Here is a 22,649-nt window from a genome sequence, read left to right on the forward strand (position 1 = left end):
TTTTTTTACATTCTCAAAGGTTAAGAAGTTCCACGGGGACCTCTTCTCGTTTGCAAATGGGTTACCTCCGTGTTTGAATTGGTGGTAAAGTATTAATGCTCTGCAACTGGAATTCAAATGCAAAACATTAGTACATACTACTGTGATCTGGTATTTCGAAGAGGCACCCTAAATATGCCACTTCCAAATACAGAATTGCAACTGCAGCTTGTTATTTGGAATTGCAGTTTGCCTTTTGTACATTAAAATAAGCCTAGCAGTTGCAAATGATGCGATTCTGCAAATCAGGCCATTTCTGATCTCAAAAAACGTTTGTACCATTACACTCCAAGTCACCAAGAAGCTATTGCTCCAGTCGTTCGCTTTTGTTTTACAAACCACTGTTTTCAGGTGTGTTAGTTCTATTTCATCAACTGGATCAAATGGGATAAACCAGTTCTAAAACTTCCAGAACACCTTAGGCTGCTAAATGAAAATCCATGAGTGGTACACTCTGTGCTTGGTGGCATGGAATCATATGCAAGGTTACCAAATGACTACTTGTTATCGGGACACCATGTTTTAGTTTAGGGATCCTTTCACAAATCATTTATTCAGGTGTGTTAGTACAACGGAAATAGTTGATTTGAAACAAGACTACAACCCCCCGAATGCACTGGGCTGGTAACCCTAGCCTTCTTTTAACCTTGGTTTAGAGGGATATGATCGGAGTCCTTACTTTCCTTTATTTCAACATGAAAACACAAACAGGAATTTTGTGTAATTCTGTCCTGCTGTCTCACTCCACAACTTCCCAACCCAAAACAGAAGATCTACAAAAACTGCACCAACTGGTGCACATTTTGTACCTGCAAACTTTGGCAAATCCACCCATGAGCATCTGCACTGCACTTGAACCTGTATCCCGGCACCAAAGGTGCTTCTCTTCTCATTGTCACTGGCACCAATTAGCATCTATTCCACACTTTCACCTATTCTGCTCACTAGCCGCTAAAACAGAGGTCATACAGTGAATAATCTAGTGAATTTAGGAGATCTCTGTCACTGAGTCATTAGTCTATACAATGTGATAGATGCACACTGAATGAGGCACTGGGTTAACCCTTAGCAACCATTGTTTGCGTTTTCTCTTTTGCAGTACTTTTGAGGTCAGGGTTGTGTCTCTGCAATGACCTAATATGTTTAGCACACATTTTTATCTTAAGGGTCCTTTCCTCTGTTTTACCAATACACCTATTTGTCTTATCTGAGCATATTGTCACAATAAAGATGTTCGAAAAATAAAATTCAAAGCACTGACCCATTGTCAGGTCAAGTTTTATAAAATCATGTTTGGTGCTGGAGAAAAATCAAATTATAGTGAATGGGATCGACAGTCTCCATCCTTAACTATATAGCAAAAACGTATCTCATGATTTCTCAACTTTTCTAGTAGAATCCATGACTGCCCACACAATGACATATGATAGAACTAGCAGTTTATTTCTCTCTCAGAACACTAGTCTGCATATTTAGCTCAATGATTGGTCCTACATCACTGAGAACCTCATGTGTTGTTGCCACAGTCAAGGCATTCACTGAAACATTCTGTGCACAACCAAACAGTATGATCAACAAGGAAATCCAGACTGTACAAACTTAGAATGCTGAGCAGCTGAACTGAAATTTACATTAACCTTGGATTTGCAGAAGTCAGAAAGGAATCTTTATTAACCAGGTTTACATGAAAAAAAGAACACCCCTTTGATTAAAATGACAGTGGTAAATTTAAAGAACCTCATTTAAGAACATCTGAAACTGTTAGGAAAAAAACTGTGAACAACACCCTTGAATTAGACTGTATGCTTTGTCCCTCTGACCTTCAAAAGAGCATTGTTAATGTACCCTGTACCTTAACCGCACAACTGTAAAATATTTAAAGGCCTATATCAGCTTGTCGCTGAACCTGCTCTTAATCAGCATCGTGCTCCAGGGTCGAACTCCCCAATATTTTGTGGCAACTGTCTGTGTTCTGACAGAGATGAGTGTAGTGATGAACATACATCATGTATCCACTTTAGCAGCAAGGTGCAGTACAGGAACATGTTAATGCAGGCTAGATAATGAGATGGGGACATTTTTATGCAGTAAAAAGCCTCTTGAGGCCACCCTCACATTTTGATCTACTCTAACAATGGCAACATAACTGTAAAACAACACTCAATATTTGGTTGAGTCTTGCAGACACCAGAAGGGCATTTGACGTTGTGAGCTGGGATCAACAAAGGTTCACAAGGGCAATTTGGTTTCATAAAATAGCTTCTGTTCATTTGAATTACATTCACCAGGTCAGGTTCAAGAGCAAGCTCCACAGTCTTTTCCTCACTTAGTAGTTACAACTTCTATCTTCTATAGCATAAAGATTCCTATCCAGGCTCGCAAGTTGGAAGTTGTGTTGACTGTGTTCAATATCGTCGTTCTGAGGATGACACCACTTTGCCATCAACCTCCTCGGTCACAATGGTCCGGACCTGAGAGGTAGATGTGCTTGTTTTGCTGGTGGAGCTGGCAGAGGAGCTAGATCCTCCTAGGAGTCAAAATAAAAACAAAGATTACTGATCAGACCTGTGAATGTACTATTTTAATTAATATCTGTCATGTGTGGCAAGGAACATATACTAATCTAGAAGGATAATGCTTAATTACATACATTTATAGAAATAATGTGATGAAAATCCCCCCTTATTACAAGTTAGTTAAATTTGGTGTCTAATTGTTGATAACATTACAGGTTCAGATGGTGTACTCCGCTCAAACCCATGCCATAAATTTATGTTTGGTTTCGTAAAACATAAAAGTCAATTACATGATTATAAGAATGGCCTGACCAATAGAAGGAAAGGGTACATTCTACTGTAAATAGATACACCAGTGTTTCTTATGCCCTTTATTTTGTAGAACAATCTCATTGAATATAAATGGCCAGCTACACTAAATCAAGGATACAAGGTGGCAAGCATTGGGCTTGGAAGGAAAAAAAAAGTGGTAGATTTGCCTTTCAGGACCCTGTGATATGTCTTGAAAACCTGTGCAGTTTGAAATCAGGTGCCTTAGCTTGTGAAAAACTGGCCTATAAATATGTTTAGTACATGTCTTTCTGAGTGGGTAAAACCTCATGAAATTCTTATCTGTTGCAGTAGAACATGGCAATATGTTTATTTCCTTGGCTTTTATAGTTGGGTGGAAGTCATTTGCACAGTCATGAAAGGTCACACTAGTTATCCATCCTACTTCCGTTTGCATCACTTCAGCTTCTGCGGATGTACCAGTTTGGCACTGGCACGCATGTTGGTGTAAATTAGTGCCAGCTCATTTAGTTAATGAGTACATTCATATTGTGGTGTTGGTCAATGCTACCAAAACACAAAGTACAGATAACATGTTCAAACTTATATTCTGGTTTTAGTAATGAAAAGCATTAATTAATTTTGCTTTCTCTTCTTCCTACATTTTGGTAACAGGTTTACTCAAAGTCAGTACATTCTCTCCGTAATACGCCCATTCTCCAGGTTATCTGAGGTGGGCTGAGTTGAGAACATTGGGCATCAGCTAATTTGCGAGTTCCTCCTAAATTCCAGGAGTGAGACAGTCATATGGCATACAATTTAGATAAATGATTGCGCTTTCATCAACCTATGTGGTGCATATGCAGGAATTTTTATTTCCCTCTGGGGCTCTCTGTAATACCCACTGTTATGCTACTATTTTGTGGATCTATTCTGCAAGAAGAAAGGCTACTCACCTCCTTTTACAGCTGATGATGTCCATGCAGCAGATCTGCGAAAAAACGACCTCTTTGTTAACAATGTGCCACATAAAAAAATCCTTTTATACAATTCAAATATATATATATATATATATATATATATATATATATATATATATATATATATATACTATAGAATCAACTAGACTGCTAAAAATGCAATAGAAACTAAACAATGGTTTCACATTACAGAGATGTTTAAATTTATCAATCACATTCTTCATCATATAGTGGCTTTGGAACAAACACACACAAGCCAGCATACAGCCATACTCCCAAAAGAACAAGAGTCCGCATCAGACTCCACAATACACCCTGTCCAGTCCAAATTCTGTGGGCATCAATGCTCGGATTTAATTATGTACAGGGTGATATAGATCAGATTTTAAATCCTTTGGAGTTTGAGGGATTATATAGATAGACGTCCTCCTATACCTATGGAAGCATCTGTACATTGAACTTAAATTGAACTTTTTCATTTAGAATTTCAATTGTTGAAATAAATGAAAAAAATCAGTTGACTGGCAGTCATATTTATGCTACTGTGAATGTCAACGGTGATCACTTGTAATTCCAAATAAACAGTTCTAATTTTGATTGCTCCTTAACATGAAATACAGTTTGAATTTACAAAGCAGGGGCAAAGGTCCCTTAAAATTCCCCCCAAAAATATGCCCTGGCCGTTTTTCTTAAAAGAAGAGTCTCTTCCAAGAATGGTGAAATATATTAAAAACTGAGGGTGAGGAAAAGCTTTTTTGGGAGACTTCCTGACAAAAATAGATTCGGTAGAAAATGTATATTTTTATAACATTTTTGCTAAAATGTTTTCCATAGATAAAGCTGTGCAAAATACATAATTCGTTCAAATTAATATAGGTGCAAAGTTTTGAACTTTTCAGGATTCCGTGTTAGAATTTACATTCTTGCTAATATTGGCAACATTCTCAATTGTGTTCTTTTACTCCTCTTCAGTGGTCCGAGGAGCCATTGAACTTGACTATCAGTTATGTAAAGGCCTCCACTTGTTAAGTGAGCAGTGACGACATTTTCAGAAGCGTATTTATCACTGGAAAGTAATAAATACTCATTGGCGCAATGAGGTTCATCAGTGGGACCTTTAAGTCATAGCTTGTTTTTCAATATTCAACTGAATGTCAATTATTATGCATGAATTTATGACTCAAGATTATCCAGGTACACAGGATTGCTAAACCTATCATTGTTCTTGGAATATATCAAACACTATGGGGCATATTTATGAGCCCCTAGCACCTCTGGAGCGTCACTTTACGTGATGCTTCAGTGGCGCTAACCTCTGCTCCATATTTACAAGGAGGTTTAACGCCACTTTTTGTGGTGTTACACATCCTTGTAAATATGGGCCCCTCCGATGCAGTTATCTGTGTCAGAGGGTCGAGCATTCGGTGTTGCTGTGGGCGCACCACACCAACACCCATTGCATTTTGACACTGCCTCAGATTTACAAGATTTCGCAAACCTGAGGCAGTGGCAAAATCTAACGTCACCCCCAGGGGTGGCGTTAGCAATGCACAACGAGGAGGAATACTTTTGTTCCTCCTCGTTTTTTGCTTTTTCTATTCGTGCTGAATTCTGCAGCACGCATAGAAAGAGCAAAATGCAAGAAAATATTGTTTATGTGCAGGAAGGTGTGCCTTCCTGCACATAAACAATCATTTGAAAATGACGCTTTGACACTTGTGTGTGTGCCGCATTTTGCAGCACACACAGAAGTGCCAAAGCGCCATTACTGATTGTTTATGTGGGGGAAGGGACACCTTCCCGCACATAAACAATCACACCTCTCAATGCAGACATCCTTGCACGATGGTGCAAGGATGTCTGCGTTGGCGCTGGCAGTTAAATTTAGAGCCAGTGCAGGGGACAAAACAGGGGTGCACCATATTCACTTAAATACGGTGCATCCCTGCATTGTGAAAATGACAGAGCGCGGCGCTGCCTATTTTGGGGCAGCGCCGCGCTCCGTCATTTTCCCATAAATATGGGCCTATATTTTTTAATAGGTCAGTAATAGCAAGATCCTAAGAGCTCCAGTTAACGTTCTATGCTATGCTATGTATTATAGTGTTCTGGTCACCCATGAGGTTATCCAGGTGCTTGCCAGTAAGTAGGTGAGGGCTTGCCTGGACTTAATTGAAAAGCCAAGCCTTCAGCTTCTTGCGGAATTCGAGGAGTGACACAGGGGACCTGATGTGGTGTGGAGGCCGTTTCAAGACTTAGGAGAGATATGTGAGAACGCGCAACCTCCCACTCTGCTCTCCTGTATGCAGGGGATGTACACAAGTGAGAGACTGGCTGAGGGGAAGTGCCTGGATGATTGGTGGAAGTGGATCCGTGTGTTGAGATAAGTGGGGCCTCTTGCGCAGAGTCTTGCAGGATCTACACAATCATGACAGAGGAGATAAAGTGTTCGAAGTGATTGCAGTTTTTGGGAATCATGACAAAAAAGCTCTGGCAAAGCCAATAGTTCTCCTCAGTGAAACATATCGACTTTTCCAAAGCTTTTTCTGTGTTAGACAACAACATGAATGCAATACATCTGTGATAACCATCTTAAAACAGGATTTGTTAAAGTATTACAAATGCCATAGAAAATGTCTGTGGTGGATGTGAGTGCATCCAAGGTAGCCATCTTTTAATGCATTTGTAACATTTTAACAAACTTATTTGAAAATGGCCACGGTAGATGACTGCATCTGTGGTGGTCATCTTTAAATGAATTTATTAAAATAATACAAACCTAATCCTAGGTGTCTGTTGTTCGTGCCTTCACAAGCACACTCGCAGATGGCCATCTTGATATGGCCCCTATTACAATCCTGGCGACCAGTAGACCATCAGACTCTCGGATGGCGGTCTGAACGCTGCCAATGCTGCAGTCGAAGTGCCATATTTTAACTCTGGCAGTCTTGCCATGGTGGGAACACCAGCACCACCGGGATCAGAGATCCCAGCGGTCAGGTGGTTGCGGTGGTCCTAATCCACCAGGGCAGCGCTGCAAGCAGTGCTGCCCTGAGGATTACGACCTCATTGGCCGCCAGCCATTTCATGGTGGTAGCACCGACATGAAAAGGCTGGTGGAGAACGGGTCCAGGAGGACCCAGGGGGGGCCTCTGCACTGCCCATGCACTTGTCATGGGCAGTGCAGGGGTCCCCCTACCCATCACCATTGCAATGTTCACTGCCTGCTTTGTATTTGTACTTTGCAGACAGTGAACATTGCGAGCTGTAGACAATGCAATAGGCTGTTTCCCACCAGGCCAGCGGGCAGAAACTCAGGTTTCCGCCCGCTGACCTAGCGGGAAACTGTTAATGGGCCGGGCAGGGAGGTAGCCAGTATGGGGGTAACCTCCCCGTTGGATGTTCGACAGATGGTGTAAACCGTCCGCCGAACTCATAATCAGGCCCATGGTCATGTGATGGTAGTACCGCCAACAGGCTGCAAGCAGCGCTGCCATGGGGATTTCGACTCCCCTTACCGCCAGCCTGTCCATGGCGGTGGACATCGCCATGGACAGGGTGGCGGTAGGGGGACTTGGAGTGCCCCTGGGGGACCCTGCACTGTCCATGCACTTGGCATGGGCAGTGGTGGGGCCCCCAGGCACAGCCCCATCGCGCAATCCACTGCCTGAATTACAGGCAGTGGATTACGCGACGGGTGCTGCTGCACCAGCCGCACCGCCACATTGCCGCCGGCTCCATTAGGAGCCAGCTGCAATGTTACGGCCCAGCGGGGATGTCCAAATGCGGTCGGTGAGCTCCAGGCCACAAAGGCAGGCGACTGGAGGTTCAATATTGGCAGGTGGCCTCCCCCGCCCGCCAATGTTGAAATGAGGGCCTATGTTCGCGTCACTTGAGTGAATCTAAGTTAAAATCATATGGACGACAACCGGAAGTTCAGGATGTACGCTATTCATCTGCAATATCTGGCCAGTGGCAATAAGTATACTGGACAATAGTGTGGCATTCACTGATGATCCCAGTTCATGCCTGATGAAGAATGGGATTTACTGATGCTGTCTGTGATTCTGTGATGTGAAGAGAGGCTTTGTCACTCACTTGGCATCCTGACCCTCCAGCAGCTGACGGTACATGTTGATTTCCATTTCCAGCCTGTTCTTCACATCCAGGAGCATCTTGTACTCGTGGTTCTGGTTCTCCATGTCACCTCGGAGGTTTAGGAGTTGTGCTTCCAAACCACTGATGATATTCTGAATTTGAAGAAGCTGTGCTCCGTACCGACCTTCTGTTTCGGAAAGGGAGGCTTCAAGGCCAGCTTTCTGATGGTTCAGGAAAAAAAATATGAAAAAAGGTCAAATCTTAGCACAAAGTGGTTTAACCTGACATCATGCAATCTAGGGTGGAGTTAGATCTATCATTGGTGTAGTACATATAATTAATTGTACAATTACAATATAATTTTTTTTAATAGTAGAAGTAAGCACATACAGAGTGGCAGAAAAGGCACGTTTAGAGCACAGGGATTCTAGCATTGATCATCTGGTCTTCTGAATAATTTGTTTTAGCTATGTCTAATGGAACATGATCTTGAAAACTCTACTTGATTTCTAAACTTGTATTCCAACTAGAAATTCGGTCTAACTAATTTCAGATGCCTTGACATACATAATTCAGTTCTAATGTGCTAAATCGCCTTATAAGTAGTTTATTTAGCAGTGTGAAAGTTGGTGAAGACAGATGCTTGTTTCTGGTCCATGGAGGATCTGGCCGGGCAGTTCAGGCTGGACTGTTCCCATGTAGAATAGGGTCAAGACTAATTGACATATAGCTGGGTCCAAACTGGAATGGCATGGCAAGCAAAACAACTGATGGATTAAACCCAGATCTGTGACTTGGGGTGAATGTTTGATTTGTTCTGCTTTCTGTCCATCATTTGTTGTTTTTGCAATTACATTAAAAAGTGAGCATGGTGGCTCATTTTCCTTGCTACCATTAGGGCAGATAGTGCCCATGGCACAAAAGAGGATGGCAGCATACAGTAGCTAATTTTCTTTCACAAGAGACTGGAGATTAAAGTGATGGTCAGACATGATGGAGAAGGAGTAAAAGAAGAGGAGACAGCCTGCTTCTCAGGGCTACATCCATCATTAGTGCAGCAGGCGGAGTTGCACTGGGGCACACAGAACTCCAATTGTGGGGGGTAGTGTTTTTGATCAATTCTGTTCTGTTCTTGCTGCTGCTTTCTTAAAAGTCACATGTAGTGTGGATTACGAGCTAAAGAAAAGCAACCCTGAAATGATCTCATAATCTCCCCCCCCCACAATCATCCCTCCCATCCCCCAAAGCCTTGCCATACAGTTTGGAGGGATGCTAACTTCTAAACATTTTTCTAAGGGGGGCTCAGAGCAAAACCGTTTGAAGATGTCTGGCCTAGGGCAAACTCGTAGTATGTTAGGGACAAGTACTTGGTTGCAATCTGAGGGGAAATTCAAAGACCAAAAGATGAAATCGTAGATAGTAGGTCCTAAAATTGGCAGACTATAGTCAACATATTTTGAGGGGATCTTGTGTTAATGGATTCAGTTGACACATAAGGAACAAACTATCTAACCACATCAAACAAAAAGCTACAAATAGATCAGCTACTACTCAACACGTCTGCTCCTCTTCACACCTCAGGGACCATGCTAACCATGTTACTATGATCCTGCATCCTCTCCATCACTTTTTCTCTAATGTTGTGCAGTAGTTCATCTTACAGTAGCTGATTTGTGGCTTCCCAAATAAACCCAAGCAAATCAGTTCCATAGCAAGAGTGGTGCATACTGACAAACTTAATTCATCTAGTGGACCGTACTATAGAATTGTTTTACTATGACTGGATATGGTCTGAAATATAATTTTACCGTACCATGCTTAGTTGTGACTGTAACTCTATTTCCAAGCCTTGCATGGTGCGTCTTATTTCGGTAATTTCGCTCTTCCCGGATTGCACCTGCTCCACGTTGGCCACAACCTCCTTTTGCAGCTGTTCACTCTATATGTCATGGGGGGGGGGGTGAAAATACAAAAATTATATACATAACAAATTAGCCAGGAGCAGTTGGTAATGCTGCTTTGTGAAAGTAAGTTGTGTAGAAGTTAAGGTGGCCAACGTACAGCAGCAAGGAACCTGCCCTCGGCTTCTCTACGGTTCTTGTCCGCCATGAACTCATACTGCTCTCTCATCTCTGTGAGAACCTTGGTCAGGTCATTCCCTGGAGCAGCGTCCATCTCCACACTGACCTTGCCGGCCGCATGTGTGCGCATTTCACCCATCTCCTATACAGAAAGTGCACAAATATTCACTGTTAGTAACAGCATAAGTAATTTGTTTCCAACAAAAGTTTTGCCCTATTGCTTAAATAATAAATAGGAAGTCAACTCACAACGTTTTTTTCTGTAACTTATTTCAAACATAGGTATGACTTACACGCACCATGGACCTAACATACACCCATCTTAGGTGTGACTTACTTCCAACATAGGTGTGACTTACTCTTTAATTTCCGTGAGTAAGATAGCAAAGGCCTTTATGAGTACATGAAGTAGAAGTACAAGAGTACTACTTCACATACTCATACATGACTTTGTGAATCAACCCCAAAATATCCAACTCAAATTAGTAAAAGTGTAAAGAGGGCACAGTCTTTTCTATGTGTAATAATTGTATATGGGTATCTCCTAACTATTCATGTTATATTTCCATTTTAGATATTTTGAGGAGAATTCACAAATGGCATTTAAGAGTGTGAAGTACTGAAAGAGGTGTTGGTGATCTAGGACTATGAGATAGAGCTAAAGAGTACTGGGTACACAGACATGCCAACAATGTGGTTTATGTCAGTAGCAGGCAATGTGTGGGGCAAGACATGATAAAGCACACTGCTAGTGATAGTATATTTGAGGTAGTGATCAAAACTTTGAAAATATCATGTCCACCATGTTACAAGTGCCATTGGGTATAATGCATGTGTATCATGCATCCACCATGTTTGTGATGCAGTACATCGTCTAAAAAACCTTAAACAAGACTCTAAGGGGGTCATTATGACCCCGGCGGTCTGCGATAATGTGGCGGTAGTACCGCCAACAGGGTGGTGGTACTTACCACCACATTATGACATCAGCCAACCCACCAACGTACCACTCCGACTGCCATGGCGGTAGCAGCCGCTGGGCTGGAGATAACCATCTCCAGCCCGGCCGCCGCCATTGTGCCGTCTGTGGGATTATGACCTTGCCTACCACCATGGTTTTCGTGGAGTTCATTACGCCACAAAAACCATGGAAGTAGGCCCTATCACATCCATGCCCACCCTTCACACACATGCATACTCACATTCATTCACACATACATACACGCATGCATACATCCATTCAGACACACATCCGCACACGCTTCAAAACATACACGCAGACATGCATTACGATTTCAAACATACATGCACTCACACTTCCATACATGCACACACGCAATCAACACTCAACACACACCCACATTCATGCACACACATACATGCACACCCCCCTACACACACACAACACCTTCCTCCGTTGTCGGAGACCTGACTTACCTGGATCCAGGGGGTCTTCCGGCAGGAGATGGGGCGGGCGCTGCTACAGCCAGCCGCGCCTGCCAGCAGAACACCGCCAGGCTGTATTATTTCTCATAATATGGCTTGCGGTGGTCTACTGGCATGGGGCTGCTGGTGGTAGCTGCGCCACCTTACCGCCATCTGCCAGGACGGCCACAGCTGGGGTTCCACCCTTCTTGTGGGGGAAATCCGGCTGTGCTCATAATATGGCAGACGGCTGGTAGCCGCGGCGACGGTCTTTTGGCAGCCCTCGCCGCGGCTGTAGGCGTTTTTTACCGCCGATCTTGTAATGAGGACCTAAGTGTGTGATTTACATTAATGATGGGAAACATGATTTGGAAGACCACAGTTATTGATAGCATATTTGGGATCAGGGATGTAGCAAATGCACAGAAAGACTTCACAGTACAAGATCATATGCTTAATGCCTCTGGGATCACTGACACGAAAAATGAGGTGGAAGGCAGTTTTGATAATGAGTTGGGGACCTTCTGATGTACACAGCTATGGATGACGTCTTTATGATCATATATTGTGAAATGCTAGGGAGTCCCTCTAGTGAGTGAATGGCACATCAGCATGCTTGCTGAGATCAAAATGATCAAAACTGACATTATAAGCTTATTCAAACTCTGAAGGTATCTGAGAAAATACTGTTCTATGCTGTTGTGATCAAGGATGGAGCCTAGAGTCAAATAAAAGTCTTCAGTGAGGGCCGCAGGTCCTGGGAATGCATATGATATCTTTTATTAGGCAAACTGTAGCAATTATTAGCATCTCAACTAGAATTTTTCAATGTCATTGAAAGCATTAATAGATGCTCACAGGACACATATTATAAATAGGTTAATGGCTTAGAATATTGTTTGCAGAATCATGACACAGGATATTGTGTCTGATCTAGACCTTCCTTAGGGGAGGCTCTTCTCCTCCCGCTACTCACAATCTGGACGTATTGTTTACTTTACCTCCTCATGGTTCTTCTTGAGGTAGGCCAGCTCCTCCTTTAGGCCCTCTATCTGCATCTCCAGGTCAGATCTGGACATGGTCAACTCATCCAGGACATGGCGCAGTCCATTGATGTCAGCCTCCACATTCTGGCGCATAGTCAGCTCATTCTCGTACCTTAAGACATAAATGAGAATTTTGTCATTCAAAAGATCTTCTCTGATGCCCCTATAGTCTGTTTTCCAGGCAACAATTCTCAAAGTATTATAGTCTCAACTGCTTAGTAGGCATTCATTTGACCTTTTCAAAGGGTTCTATTTCATGGTCAAGAAAGTAACTTGCTGACATTGTCTTGCAGATTTAAATGCAGTTCTGGTAATGGAATGTCCTGTTTATACCCAGTTCAGTGACACTAATTACATTGAATTACATTGACAACCAAATCACAGGATCTTTTGCATGCATCCTGGACCTAGGTGGAAAATGTTTTTCATTCCTAAGCACGGTGCCCTACTCAGGTATCTGCAGGCGAATGAGTGGTTGTTGGAAGATGATGCGTGTCCTACAGTTTCCTCATTGAGTGAGGAGGACTCATTTTACCCCACTGATATTCCAAGAGCCATGTTGGGTTCCTTATTACACTGAAGAAAATACTTACATAGTGAACATTTGAATTAGTGCAAAATATATGTACGGTTCCTCCTAAGTAGACTGCAATATTGGCTCAATGCAAGAGGGTTGATAATAGAAACGTTCAAACTGCTGTGGCCCTAAGAGCACTGTCTTTAAGATTTTACCCCTGGAACCTTGACAATGGACCCATATTTCTGACTCAAAGGGCAGCTCTGTGAGTGCTGTGTATCGTGACTAATACCACTTGTTCATAAAGTGTATTATTTTAGGAAGATGTGTCTGACTAATGTTTATGGTACTGTGTGGAATCAAGAGTTGTGGATTCAGTCCTGGCTCCTTGCATACTTTAGGTTATGTCTTCGACAAATATCCCTTAATCCAATTTCTATATTAGCTGATTGCACATGATTTGGATCTCTCAAGAGTGGAGGGTGGTGATGGGAAACCACGGGGTGCTCTGCTGTGTAAGACATTGGAGGTGACCTTCCGTAAGGGAATGTGTGAATATGCCGGTGGAGAGATGTGTGGCTTCAGCAGGTGCAACCTGCGGCAGGGATGACGGCATGTCACAAGTTTGGCGACCATGAAGGATGTGTGTAAGCAGTGATAATTCAACATGAATTCCGGACGATTAATATGGACTGGCTTTTGATTGGTGAGCTCTGCAGGAGCTCAAATAACATTGGCTTGAACCCTAATCTGCTCCTAATGGGGTAAGACATGCTCACAGACTGCCTCCCTCATTAAAGCAGAGTGTCACAGCCCATCTAGAAAAGAATTCTAGATTGATTTAAGTGGATCTGATGGGCATTACCTAATACCTCTTTAAACATACTTGGTGCTGGGAAACAACCTTTACAACGTGGTCATTACCATGCAATACTTTTACCGTACATCCATTACCACACATGTCTTTAACATGCATGCCTTTACCACATACGTTTTTACCATTGATATGCAAATATAAGTACATTGCAGGTAAGTGAAACTGCTTCAAATATATATATATATATATATATATATATATATATATATATATATATATATATAGTGAGAGAGAGAGAGATAGAGAGATAGATATATATGTAGATATATCTATAGATATAGATATATATTCAGATAGATATAGATATATATTTCCTAGTTATAGTTAGGTTTGCTTTTCTATAGACTGAGCGTTTTTTGGTTTGCTAATAACTTTGACCCCTTTTGAAGAATGTTGACAAACCTTTCCAAAAAAAAGTTTATTCATCCAAACTCCATCCTGGAAAGTTTTGGGATGATCCGTCAAGCAGGGGCGGAGACAAAAGAGGGGTGCAAAACATAAAATCCCCATGCATTTTCCACAGACTTCTTTAGACATGGCTACAGCAAAAACTGCTGAACAGAATTACACCAAATGTAGCAGGATGCTAGATCTTGGTCACCAGATTGTGCTTTTTGTGATTTTTTGTAAATCTGTTCAGTAGTTTTTCAGAAATTAAAGGTAAAAAATAATTGTGTATTTTGATAGTTGGACTCAAGAGTGTCCCTCTAAAGTCCTGCAAGAGAGTAAATTAAAAAATGGAGCTCTGTTATTGGTTGACAGGTCAGTTTTTCCAGTGAGCCTTCAAATATGTTAATTAGGAATTGAGTAAGGGTGTTTTAAGGGTTTTGGGGAGGGTAAGGGTATTGGGTGGTAAGGGTATTTTTATGGCCTATTGGTAAGGGTATTTTAGGGCTTAGGCATGGGTAATGGTATTGGGTCGTAAGGGTATTTTGGGGATTTGGGGTGGGAAGGAGTATTGGGTGGTAAGGGTATTTTTAGGATTTAGGGGAGGGTAAAGGGTTTTTGGGTGGCAAGGGTATTTTAGAGTTTAGGGTGGTTATGAGTAATTGGGTGATAAGAGTGTTTTTATGGTTTAAGAGGGTAAGGGTATTTGGGTGGCCAGAGTATTTTTAGGGTTTAGAGTATGTGTGGGTATTTGGGTGGCAAGCAAATTTTCGGGGTTTAGGATGGCCGAGAGGGTTTGGGTGGCATGGGTAATTTTAGGGATTAGAGTTGTTGAGGGTATTTGGGTGGTAACAGCATTTTCAGGTTTATGGGTGATTAAGGGTATTTGGGTGGTAAGGGTATTTTTCAGGATTAGGGTGGCTGGGGGTATTCGGTGGTAGTGGTATTTTTAAGGTTCATTGTGGGTAAGGATATTTGAGTGGTAAGGGTATTGTTAGGCGTGAATATGGATATTTGGGTGGTAAGGGTATTGTTAGGGATGGATAAGGGTATTTGGCTTGTAAGGGTATTTTTATGGTTTAGAAGTGGTTGATTTAGGGATGATAGGTGGTTCCTTCAGACAGCCCTTGTTGTTGCCTCCACAGTTTCTGTGCTACCATTACATAGCTAGTGTAGGATGCTTCCAGGTGGTACCCACCAGTTGATGAGATAGCTTAGCTGCCCATGATGGAGGAGAGAAGGGATGGTATCTTGCAAAGTGAGTGAGACACAAAGGGGAGGTAATTTTGTGTCTCTGCTCCCTTGACCATTACATAGCCTTCTAGCATGCCTGGGGGTAGTGATTTTTGAGTCGTACATAATCTTGCAGGCATTCTGAGTGTATGTGATTAATCTGCCAGTATGAATGTCACAGGGAGGGATCCTTGGACCCTCCTACTAGGATGGCACAAAAAACACATATTCACACACGACACTATGGGCCAAATTGACAAGGCCCTTGTGCCTCTTTGTGCCACATTAGCATCATTTTTTTTACGCTAATGTGCTGTTAGGTAGGCATTTCTGAAGCGCCATATTTACAAAGTGGGACAATGCTACCATTGCACCACTTTGTATTCACTTGTGCCACATTATGCCTGTGCTAGGTATAATGTATGCAAGGGGGGTGTTTTCCCACAGGGAGGTTGAAAAAAATGGTGCAATTAAATCTACAAGATTTCATTGTGTCATTTTTTCTGTCTTTTTTAACACCTGCACATTGCAGGCGTCAAAGTGACGGGCCCACAATAACCTATGGGCCTCCCTAGTGCTTTGCTTAACTAGCACCATAACTAATGGCACTAATCCAGCAAAGCACTAAAATAGCATCATAAATTCTGACATGCTCAACGGTGTGTGGAAATGTATATACATTGCTACCATGGTGATGTTAGAGAGACTAAGGTTGGAGCAAGAAAAGTGACGCATCAGGACTGATGCACCACTTTCTTGTGGATCTGGCACTTTGTGTTTGTAGCGCATGGTCACAGTAGTACTTGAGTCTGTTCCTGTAGGAGATTAACAGCAATTCACACACACAGACACACCTTACACACACACACACACCTCCCCCCAATATTCACCACCCTCCTAGCTGCCAAGTTCCCCAGTTCTAGGTGTACTGTGATGGTCCAGGCCATGTTTTTTTCCCTTTGAATTCTGGGACTTGTTGTCCTGTTCTATTATACATTATAATATTATATCTATAAACACAACTAAAATTTCCGGAATTCAAAGAAGAAACCCGGACTGGAGCAGCAGGTCACGCATGGATCTGAGAAACGTGACGGGGCTGCACCCTAGGAGGGTAGTTAATGCATATGTGAGCAAAACATGGCTATGTGGTGAAGACATTAAAGAATGACAGAAAATACTCACTTCATCCTGAAGTCATCTGCAGCCAGCCTGGCATTGTCAACATCCAGGACAATCTTGGAATTGCCAGTGGTGGATTCGAAGATCTGGAAAGAAGAAGAAGAAGGTCTGAGCAGTGCATCTTAGGAGAACATGTCTGTTACACCACCCAACTTTGAGTTTAGGTGGAGTTGGGGTGGAACCAGCAATACTTGGCTGTTGAGGCTGTAAGAGCTGCGCCAGCTAGTTCAAGGTGCGGGACTACCCATGAAAAGATCTCACTTACACCCCCTTCCCACCTACAGTTCTCTCATCCCTGTAAGCCTCACCCCTGGAACCTTTCAATCTCCAATGTGAGCTCCGGCCCTTGATGCTTTTTCCCCGCCCCTTCCCCCAACTCTTATCCTGCACTAACCAATGAAAAATCCCCAACATGCACTAACCTGGACCTAAAATATTGCAGCCTACGTGTTAATCGGTTTACACCAGCCTCCTCATAACCAGAGAAGAAAGACTGTTTCCTGACAGGCCTTGCCTCTGAAAGGTCTGTGGTAGAACAAATCACATAACACGACACCTGCTGCCCCAGCCCCATCAGCCGTTCGGAGGCACTGGTCTGCTGGGATGGGAAAAGAAAGGAAGGGCGCGAGGAAATAGGGAGAAGCTGTGGCGGAAAGGAGGAATGAAGCAACTAAGGGAGGGAAGAATGAAAGAAATGAAGGAAGGTGGGAAAGACAAAGGAAATGAATGAAGGGGATGGGGAGAAATCAATGAATGTAGTAAAAATGAAATAATTCAGACAAAGGAAAGGGAAGAAGGGAAAGGAAGAAAAGAACTGAGAAAAATGGAGCATAGATATACTGTAGCAAGAGATGAAGAGTTTAAGGGGAACAAGAAACTACATTTACCACCATGCAAAGTGTTGTCAATGCCCATGTGTGGAGCTCGGGAAATAGTGCACGTTATAGGGTCTGATGCCATGTCGAGGCCCTGTTCATACTTCTGCCACCACCGTGCAGCTCTTGCGATGGGAACAGATGCTCAGAGTAAGGGGGTCGGGCGGACAACGAGGCTGGATGGAGTCTAAAGGACATGAAGATCTGCAAATACTTTTGCGTCAGGTTTGACAACATCAGCTTTGCATTCTGGGACATGCAGTCTTGGATGAGATACTAATGCAAGGGCCTGGGAAACTTGAGAGCCCGGAACTCGTCTAAGTGTCATACATGACATTGGGCTCTTTGGCCTGCAGAATTAGTTAATTACTGGGACAAAATAGATGCGACCCCAACAGCCCTTTCAATATGAGTAGCTAGTCAGTCGTACTAGTTTTATCGACCTCGGAAGGATGCACTGCTGAGTTTGCTCATTTGTGATCGTCATAACTGTTGTAAAAATACACCTGAAGAATTAAGATAAACTAGAAAATACAGGCTGCCAAAATATGGACCATCAATATCTCCCTGCAGTTAGATTCACTTGATTTAAATTCCTCAATCTAGCCATAATCCCTCTCCACCTTATGTAGGACTGGGACACTTCATATTCTAACTCCAGTGTTTAGCATCATTTGGTGGCCAGTAACTAATAACAGAGTCAGAACACAGCATGACGACATTTCCGTGGTGTAGTGAGATATCTATTCATTGCTAGTATTTTGTCTGTGTATATATTTTATCGTATATTTGTGTAGTTAGCATGTGTACAGTCATTGTTTTCGCCTGCCAACGGTCCCAGTACTCCACCAAATCCATAACAGTTACAACAATCCCTTTAAAACATGATGGTACCAACCAATAATTCTGTTGGGTGCTTGGGAATAGAGAAAAGTAAGTAAAATTAGTGGGGGGTTTTGGCTGGGCGAGGGTGTCGAGCTGGTTAAGTGTATAACTATGGCTCATATTAACAAGCAGCTATTTTTGTTTAAAGTTCATTGTTCATCGGATTTTCTCACACGAATATTTTCTGTGTGAGTAAATCTACTCCCAGGTGAATGGAGTGGGCGGAAAGTGGGTGTTCCACTGCTGGAACGCCCTATAACTTTCCACACATGAAAAAAATTATTACTTTTGCGGGTATTCTCAAATTTCTCCCCGACCACTTTTCACCCTGCCAATGTCAGAAATGTACTATAGACTATGGCAGGAGTAAATCGATTTCCACGAGGGGAACGGATAGCCCCCCCCCCCCCCCCACCTCCCCCCCACCCCCAAATCAATTGACGGGCAGTTGCCGGGTCTTCTATGCGGGGAAACAAAAAAATACAGGCTCTGAAGATGATCTCATGAGCAAGTATATGTGTTGATTTGCTCATGTGATAATGAAACCCTTTTTCGGGATGAATGGATGCAGATTGACTAATTTCTTCCCTGAGGTCAAGGTGATCAGGGCACAGCGGGATACATGATGTCCTACCAGTGTTACCACCGCTCACACGTAGAGAGATATTTTGTAAAAGACGAGGAAACCGAGAAACCCAAGTGTTAAATTTCATCCATGCCCCAAACCCAGTAAACGTGGGGTGCACATTAAAGGACTCCAACTGCTGGGTCCATTTTCACAGCAATCATTGTAGCACACAGGCTTTAGCTAGTTTCTAAGTATTCATAATGTTACTACCACGATTACCTCATGTCACCAGGGCAGCGTATTACTGTCTAACGTTCCTCCTACAAACCACTGTAATTTAGAACTTTGGCCCAGTTAGTTCAAACGAGGTGAGCCAGGACTACAACTCCCAGAAGTCCTTGGATTATTACATGAATGTTCATAGAATCATCTGGTAACCTATTCTGCTTGGAAGGTGTTACATCCAAGTGATCTCATGAAATAAGTAAAGAGAAGGTTATAAAGAAGGGAGCAATGTCTAGTTCTCAACAAGCTATCAACCTCGGTCCTGTGGCAAAGCAATCATACTGCAAGAAGATTCTCCAGGAAGATAGCATTTCTTTCACTGTGTCAGGCAAACTTTTGTAAAGAAATTCAACCCACATGCAAGCCATGCTTCCAATTTATACTGTAGTGGCCAAACTCTGGAACTCTCTCCCTTTCAAACTGCAAGAAGAAACATATCTATTCTGTTAGATGCCAGTAAAATCCTGGCTTTTAAAAAAGTACCTTCAGCCTTTTTCACAAAAGTCACTGTTAGGTTGAAAGGATGAGTCTTCCTAAAGTGCCAAGAAACATCTGCATGCAAGCACTCTACAAATTATTACATAACCTAACCTAGCATACTGTACCTTGGCTCGCAGCTCATCGATGGTCTTGTAGTAGTGGCCATAGTCCCGTTGAGTGGCGCTGGACGCGGACACCCCCTGTTTGTCGTACCACTCGCGGATCTTGCGCTCCAGCTCTGTGTTTGACTCCTCCAGAGACCGCACCTTGTCCAGGTAGCTGGCCAGGCGTTCGTTCAGGTTTTGCATGGTCTGCTTATCATTGCCAGCAAAGAAAGAGGATTCAACTGCACCACCACCAACACCACCACCAAAGCCACCACCGAAGCCACCACCAAAGCCACCACCGGTGCCACCACTGAAGCCTCCGGCAGAGAAGCCACCACCAGATGAATACCCCCCACCAGAGGAACCCCCAAAACCAAACCCACTACCTGCCCCAGAAAACACCTGCCTCGCACTAGACATACTGATGCCACCAGCCCCACCTCCTCCGTGGATGCTGAGGGCTTTGGGGGCACCTCCGAAGGAGACGCGGGAGGTCATACTCTGCCTGGAAAACTTAGAAGTCATGGTGGTAAGTAGAAAGAGACAGGACAAGCACCCAAACGGCTACTGACACAGCTTTTTCAAGAGAATCAGAGTGCAGCTTCCCTCGCTCCACAGCTCCCCATTTATGCTCTAAAAAGTGGGCGTTTCCAGCAGAGCAGGTTGTGCCCCCTGGACGCACTCCGCACCCTTGACAAGCAGGCCAACGCTGACAAGCGTTGACAAGCGTCTCATTGGTCTTCGAGAAATTCCTTGAAGACAGATGCACAACGAGGTGATTTTTTTTTTACTTCTCTTAACAAAAGGCACCTTGCTCAAGGCTACAGTTTTGACACATAGCTCAGATTTCAGCAAACTGCACCTCTCTGCAAATCCATAAATCGTAAGCCTTCAGTGCAAGACGATCTGACAGAATCAAAGCAGAGTTTCAAATCTACTTTCTGCAGTTCCGAATGATGTCTCGAGAAATATCTTGTCTGATCGTTCTTTATAAGTGGTCTGCCTTCAAATGAAAACATCTTTTAATTTGGGGGCCTCAGACCTTCTCGATGGTGCAGTTTTGCTGTGTTAACTATCTAATTAAATCATTCTGTAACAGTCAGTTGAACAGCAAATCAATGCGCCTCACTCGAATGTGCTAAAAATGCCCTTCGTTCGGTTTTTTAGTCAAGTAAAGACTGTTGTCAAATGTATTTAACTGAATAATCTGGCTTCTGGCACTTCATTTATGCGTTTACTGGAAGGGGCGGGGTGAGGAGGCCATGCCGACTTGACCCATATTTCCTTTCAACAAAAGGTGAACAATGCCCGTGGCCAGTGAGTCCTGGGCCCCAGTGCACGGAAGGAAATGGGACCCCTGGCCGCAAATGGAATTGTCAAACACAGCAATAATCAGGTTGTTGTTGGTCCCTTAGGCATCTGGGCTCCGCTGCCACTGAACCTGCTGCACCGATAGGAGGTGCGCCCATGACAACGTTGTGAGAGCCCCGCAGAATACCTCCCAGCCGCCATGCTCACAAATGATAGTTACTCTTTGGAATTCTGTAGGGTTGTTCTATGTTCCTTCTTTCCCATCCCAACTCTATTCTTTATCCCAATATACCTCAAAATAATATACCGCAAAATGAGAGTGGAAGCATCCCAATTTTGAACCAAGCCTCTTTTTCAGAAGTTCGACTGTTAGCCAGTGTCTGAGATAAATTAAGTGACCCCTGAGCTCTCAGATGACACCCCAGTAATCACAGACACAAATGTAGAAATATGTCAATAAAAACATAAGAGAGACTGTCGGAGAAGTGGGTTTACTTACTGATGGCCTGCACCTTACACGATATCCTTTGATGCTGTTGAGCATCACTGATAGGACATCCTTGGCCACCGGTCTGGTTAATTAAGTATGCGAATCAGAAGCAAGCTATTTCAATTGCGCTGGTATTTTTTTTAATTTTATTTTCAACATGTGGTGTGGTGAACATATAAAAATGACCAGCTCTTCTTCTTGGTCTCACCACACTCCCTTCCAATGAGGGAGTATAGAGCGGAATATTCTATCCCATGCCCTCTGTACACCTCGCCTTGTCTTTACGCCTTCCATATGACCCTGTCCAGTCCCTGCCAGGGGCACCAGATCTGACTAGTCTTGTTTAAATGGACAGGTCAGGGCTTTATGTCACGGGTCACACGATGAGCTCGAAAGGAAGCCGCTCTGGAGTCCCGCCCGAGGGAGTTCAGCATATTCCAGCAGATTAGACACAGGATAAGGGAAGTGAGGCAGGTTTAGACTGTACCGTCCATCTCATGTAGAGACAGTACCAGTGACAAGCTGCACCGGCAGAGCCTGACTGCGGCCCTAGCGCGCGAGCGGTGCAGGGACAGCTGAGGTCAGAGGGTGCAGGCACAGCTGATGCTAACCATGGAGCAGTGGGAGCCATGCACTTCCTGCTCTTCCCTTCCATCGTGGGCTGGTTTCTACCAATAGCTGCTAATTATGCAAATATTTATGGTAATGTTAAAGTAATGTACGAAATGCCTTCAGTGGGTGGTGTGGTCACTTCAAATCCTAGAGGTGTCACAATTACCCAGAAATTACAGACACAGAAATTCAAGGAGACGGTTAAGGCGATTCTTCAATAATAACCAGGTCTTTATTGAATCAGAAAGCACCCTAAGTTTACAGGCAGGTGTTGAATGGTGCATCATGAGCAGAGTTACATTCTGTGCTTAAGTTATGAAAGAATGAGTACCGGTGCCCAAATCCAATTTCAGAAACCCGCAGCCCGCTCTTTTAAATGTCAGGG

General features: G+C 43.3%; 1 protein-coding gene across 1 annotated transcript; it reads right to left on the reverse strand.

Annotated features, from left to right (window-relative positions):
* Positions 1–1,682: 1,682 nt before the first annotated feature.
* On the reverse strand, positions 1,683–20,466 carry LOC138299410 (keratin, type I cytoskeletal 15-like). The gene is made up of 8 exons (XM_069237644.1): positions 19,870–20,466; positions 16,655–16,737; positions 12,411–12,567; positions 9,965–10,126; positions 9,717–9,842; positions 7,904–8,124; positions 3,782–3,816; positions 1,683–2,566 (listed from the first exon to the last, which is right to left on the reverse strand). The coding sequence occupies exons 1-8, from the start codon at positions 20,374–20,376 to the stop codon at positions 2,445–2,447; spliced, it is 1,413 nt and encodes a 470-aa protein (XP_069093745.1). The 5' UTR covers positions 20,377–20,466; the 3' UTR covers positions 1,683–2,444.
* Between the last annotated feature and the right edge of the window lie 2,183 nt (positions 20,467–22,649).

Source organism: Pleurodeles waltl, chromosome 6 (assembly GCF_031143425.1).
Source record: "Pleurodeles waltl isolate 20211129_DDA chromosome 6, aPleWal1.hap1.20221129, whole genome shotgun sequence".
NCBI classification, from domain to species: Eukaryota; Metazoa; Chordata; class Amphibia; order Caudata; family Salamandridae; genus Pleurodeles; species Pleurodeles waltl.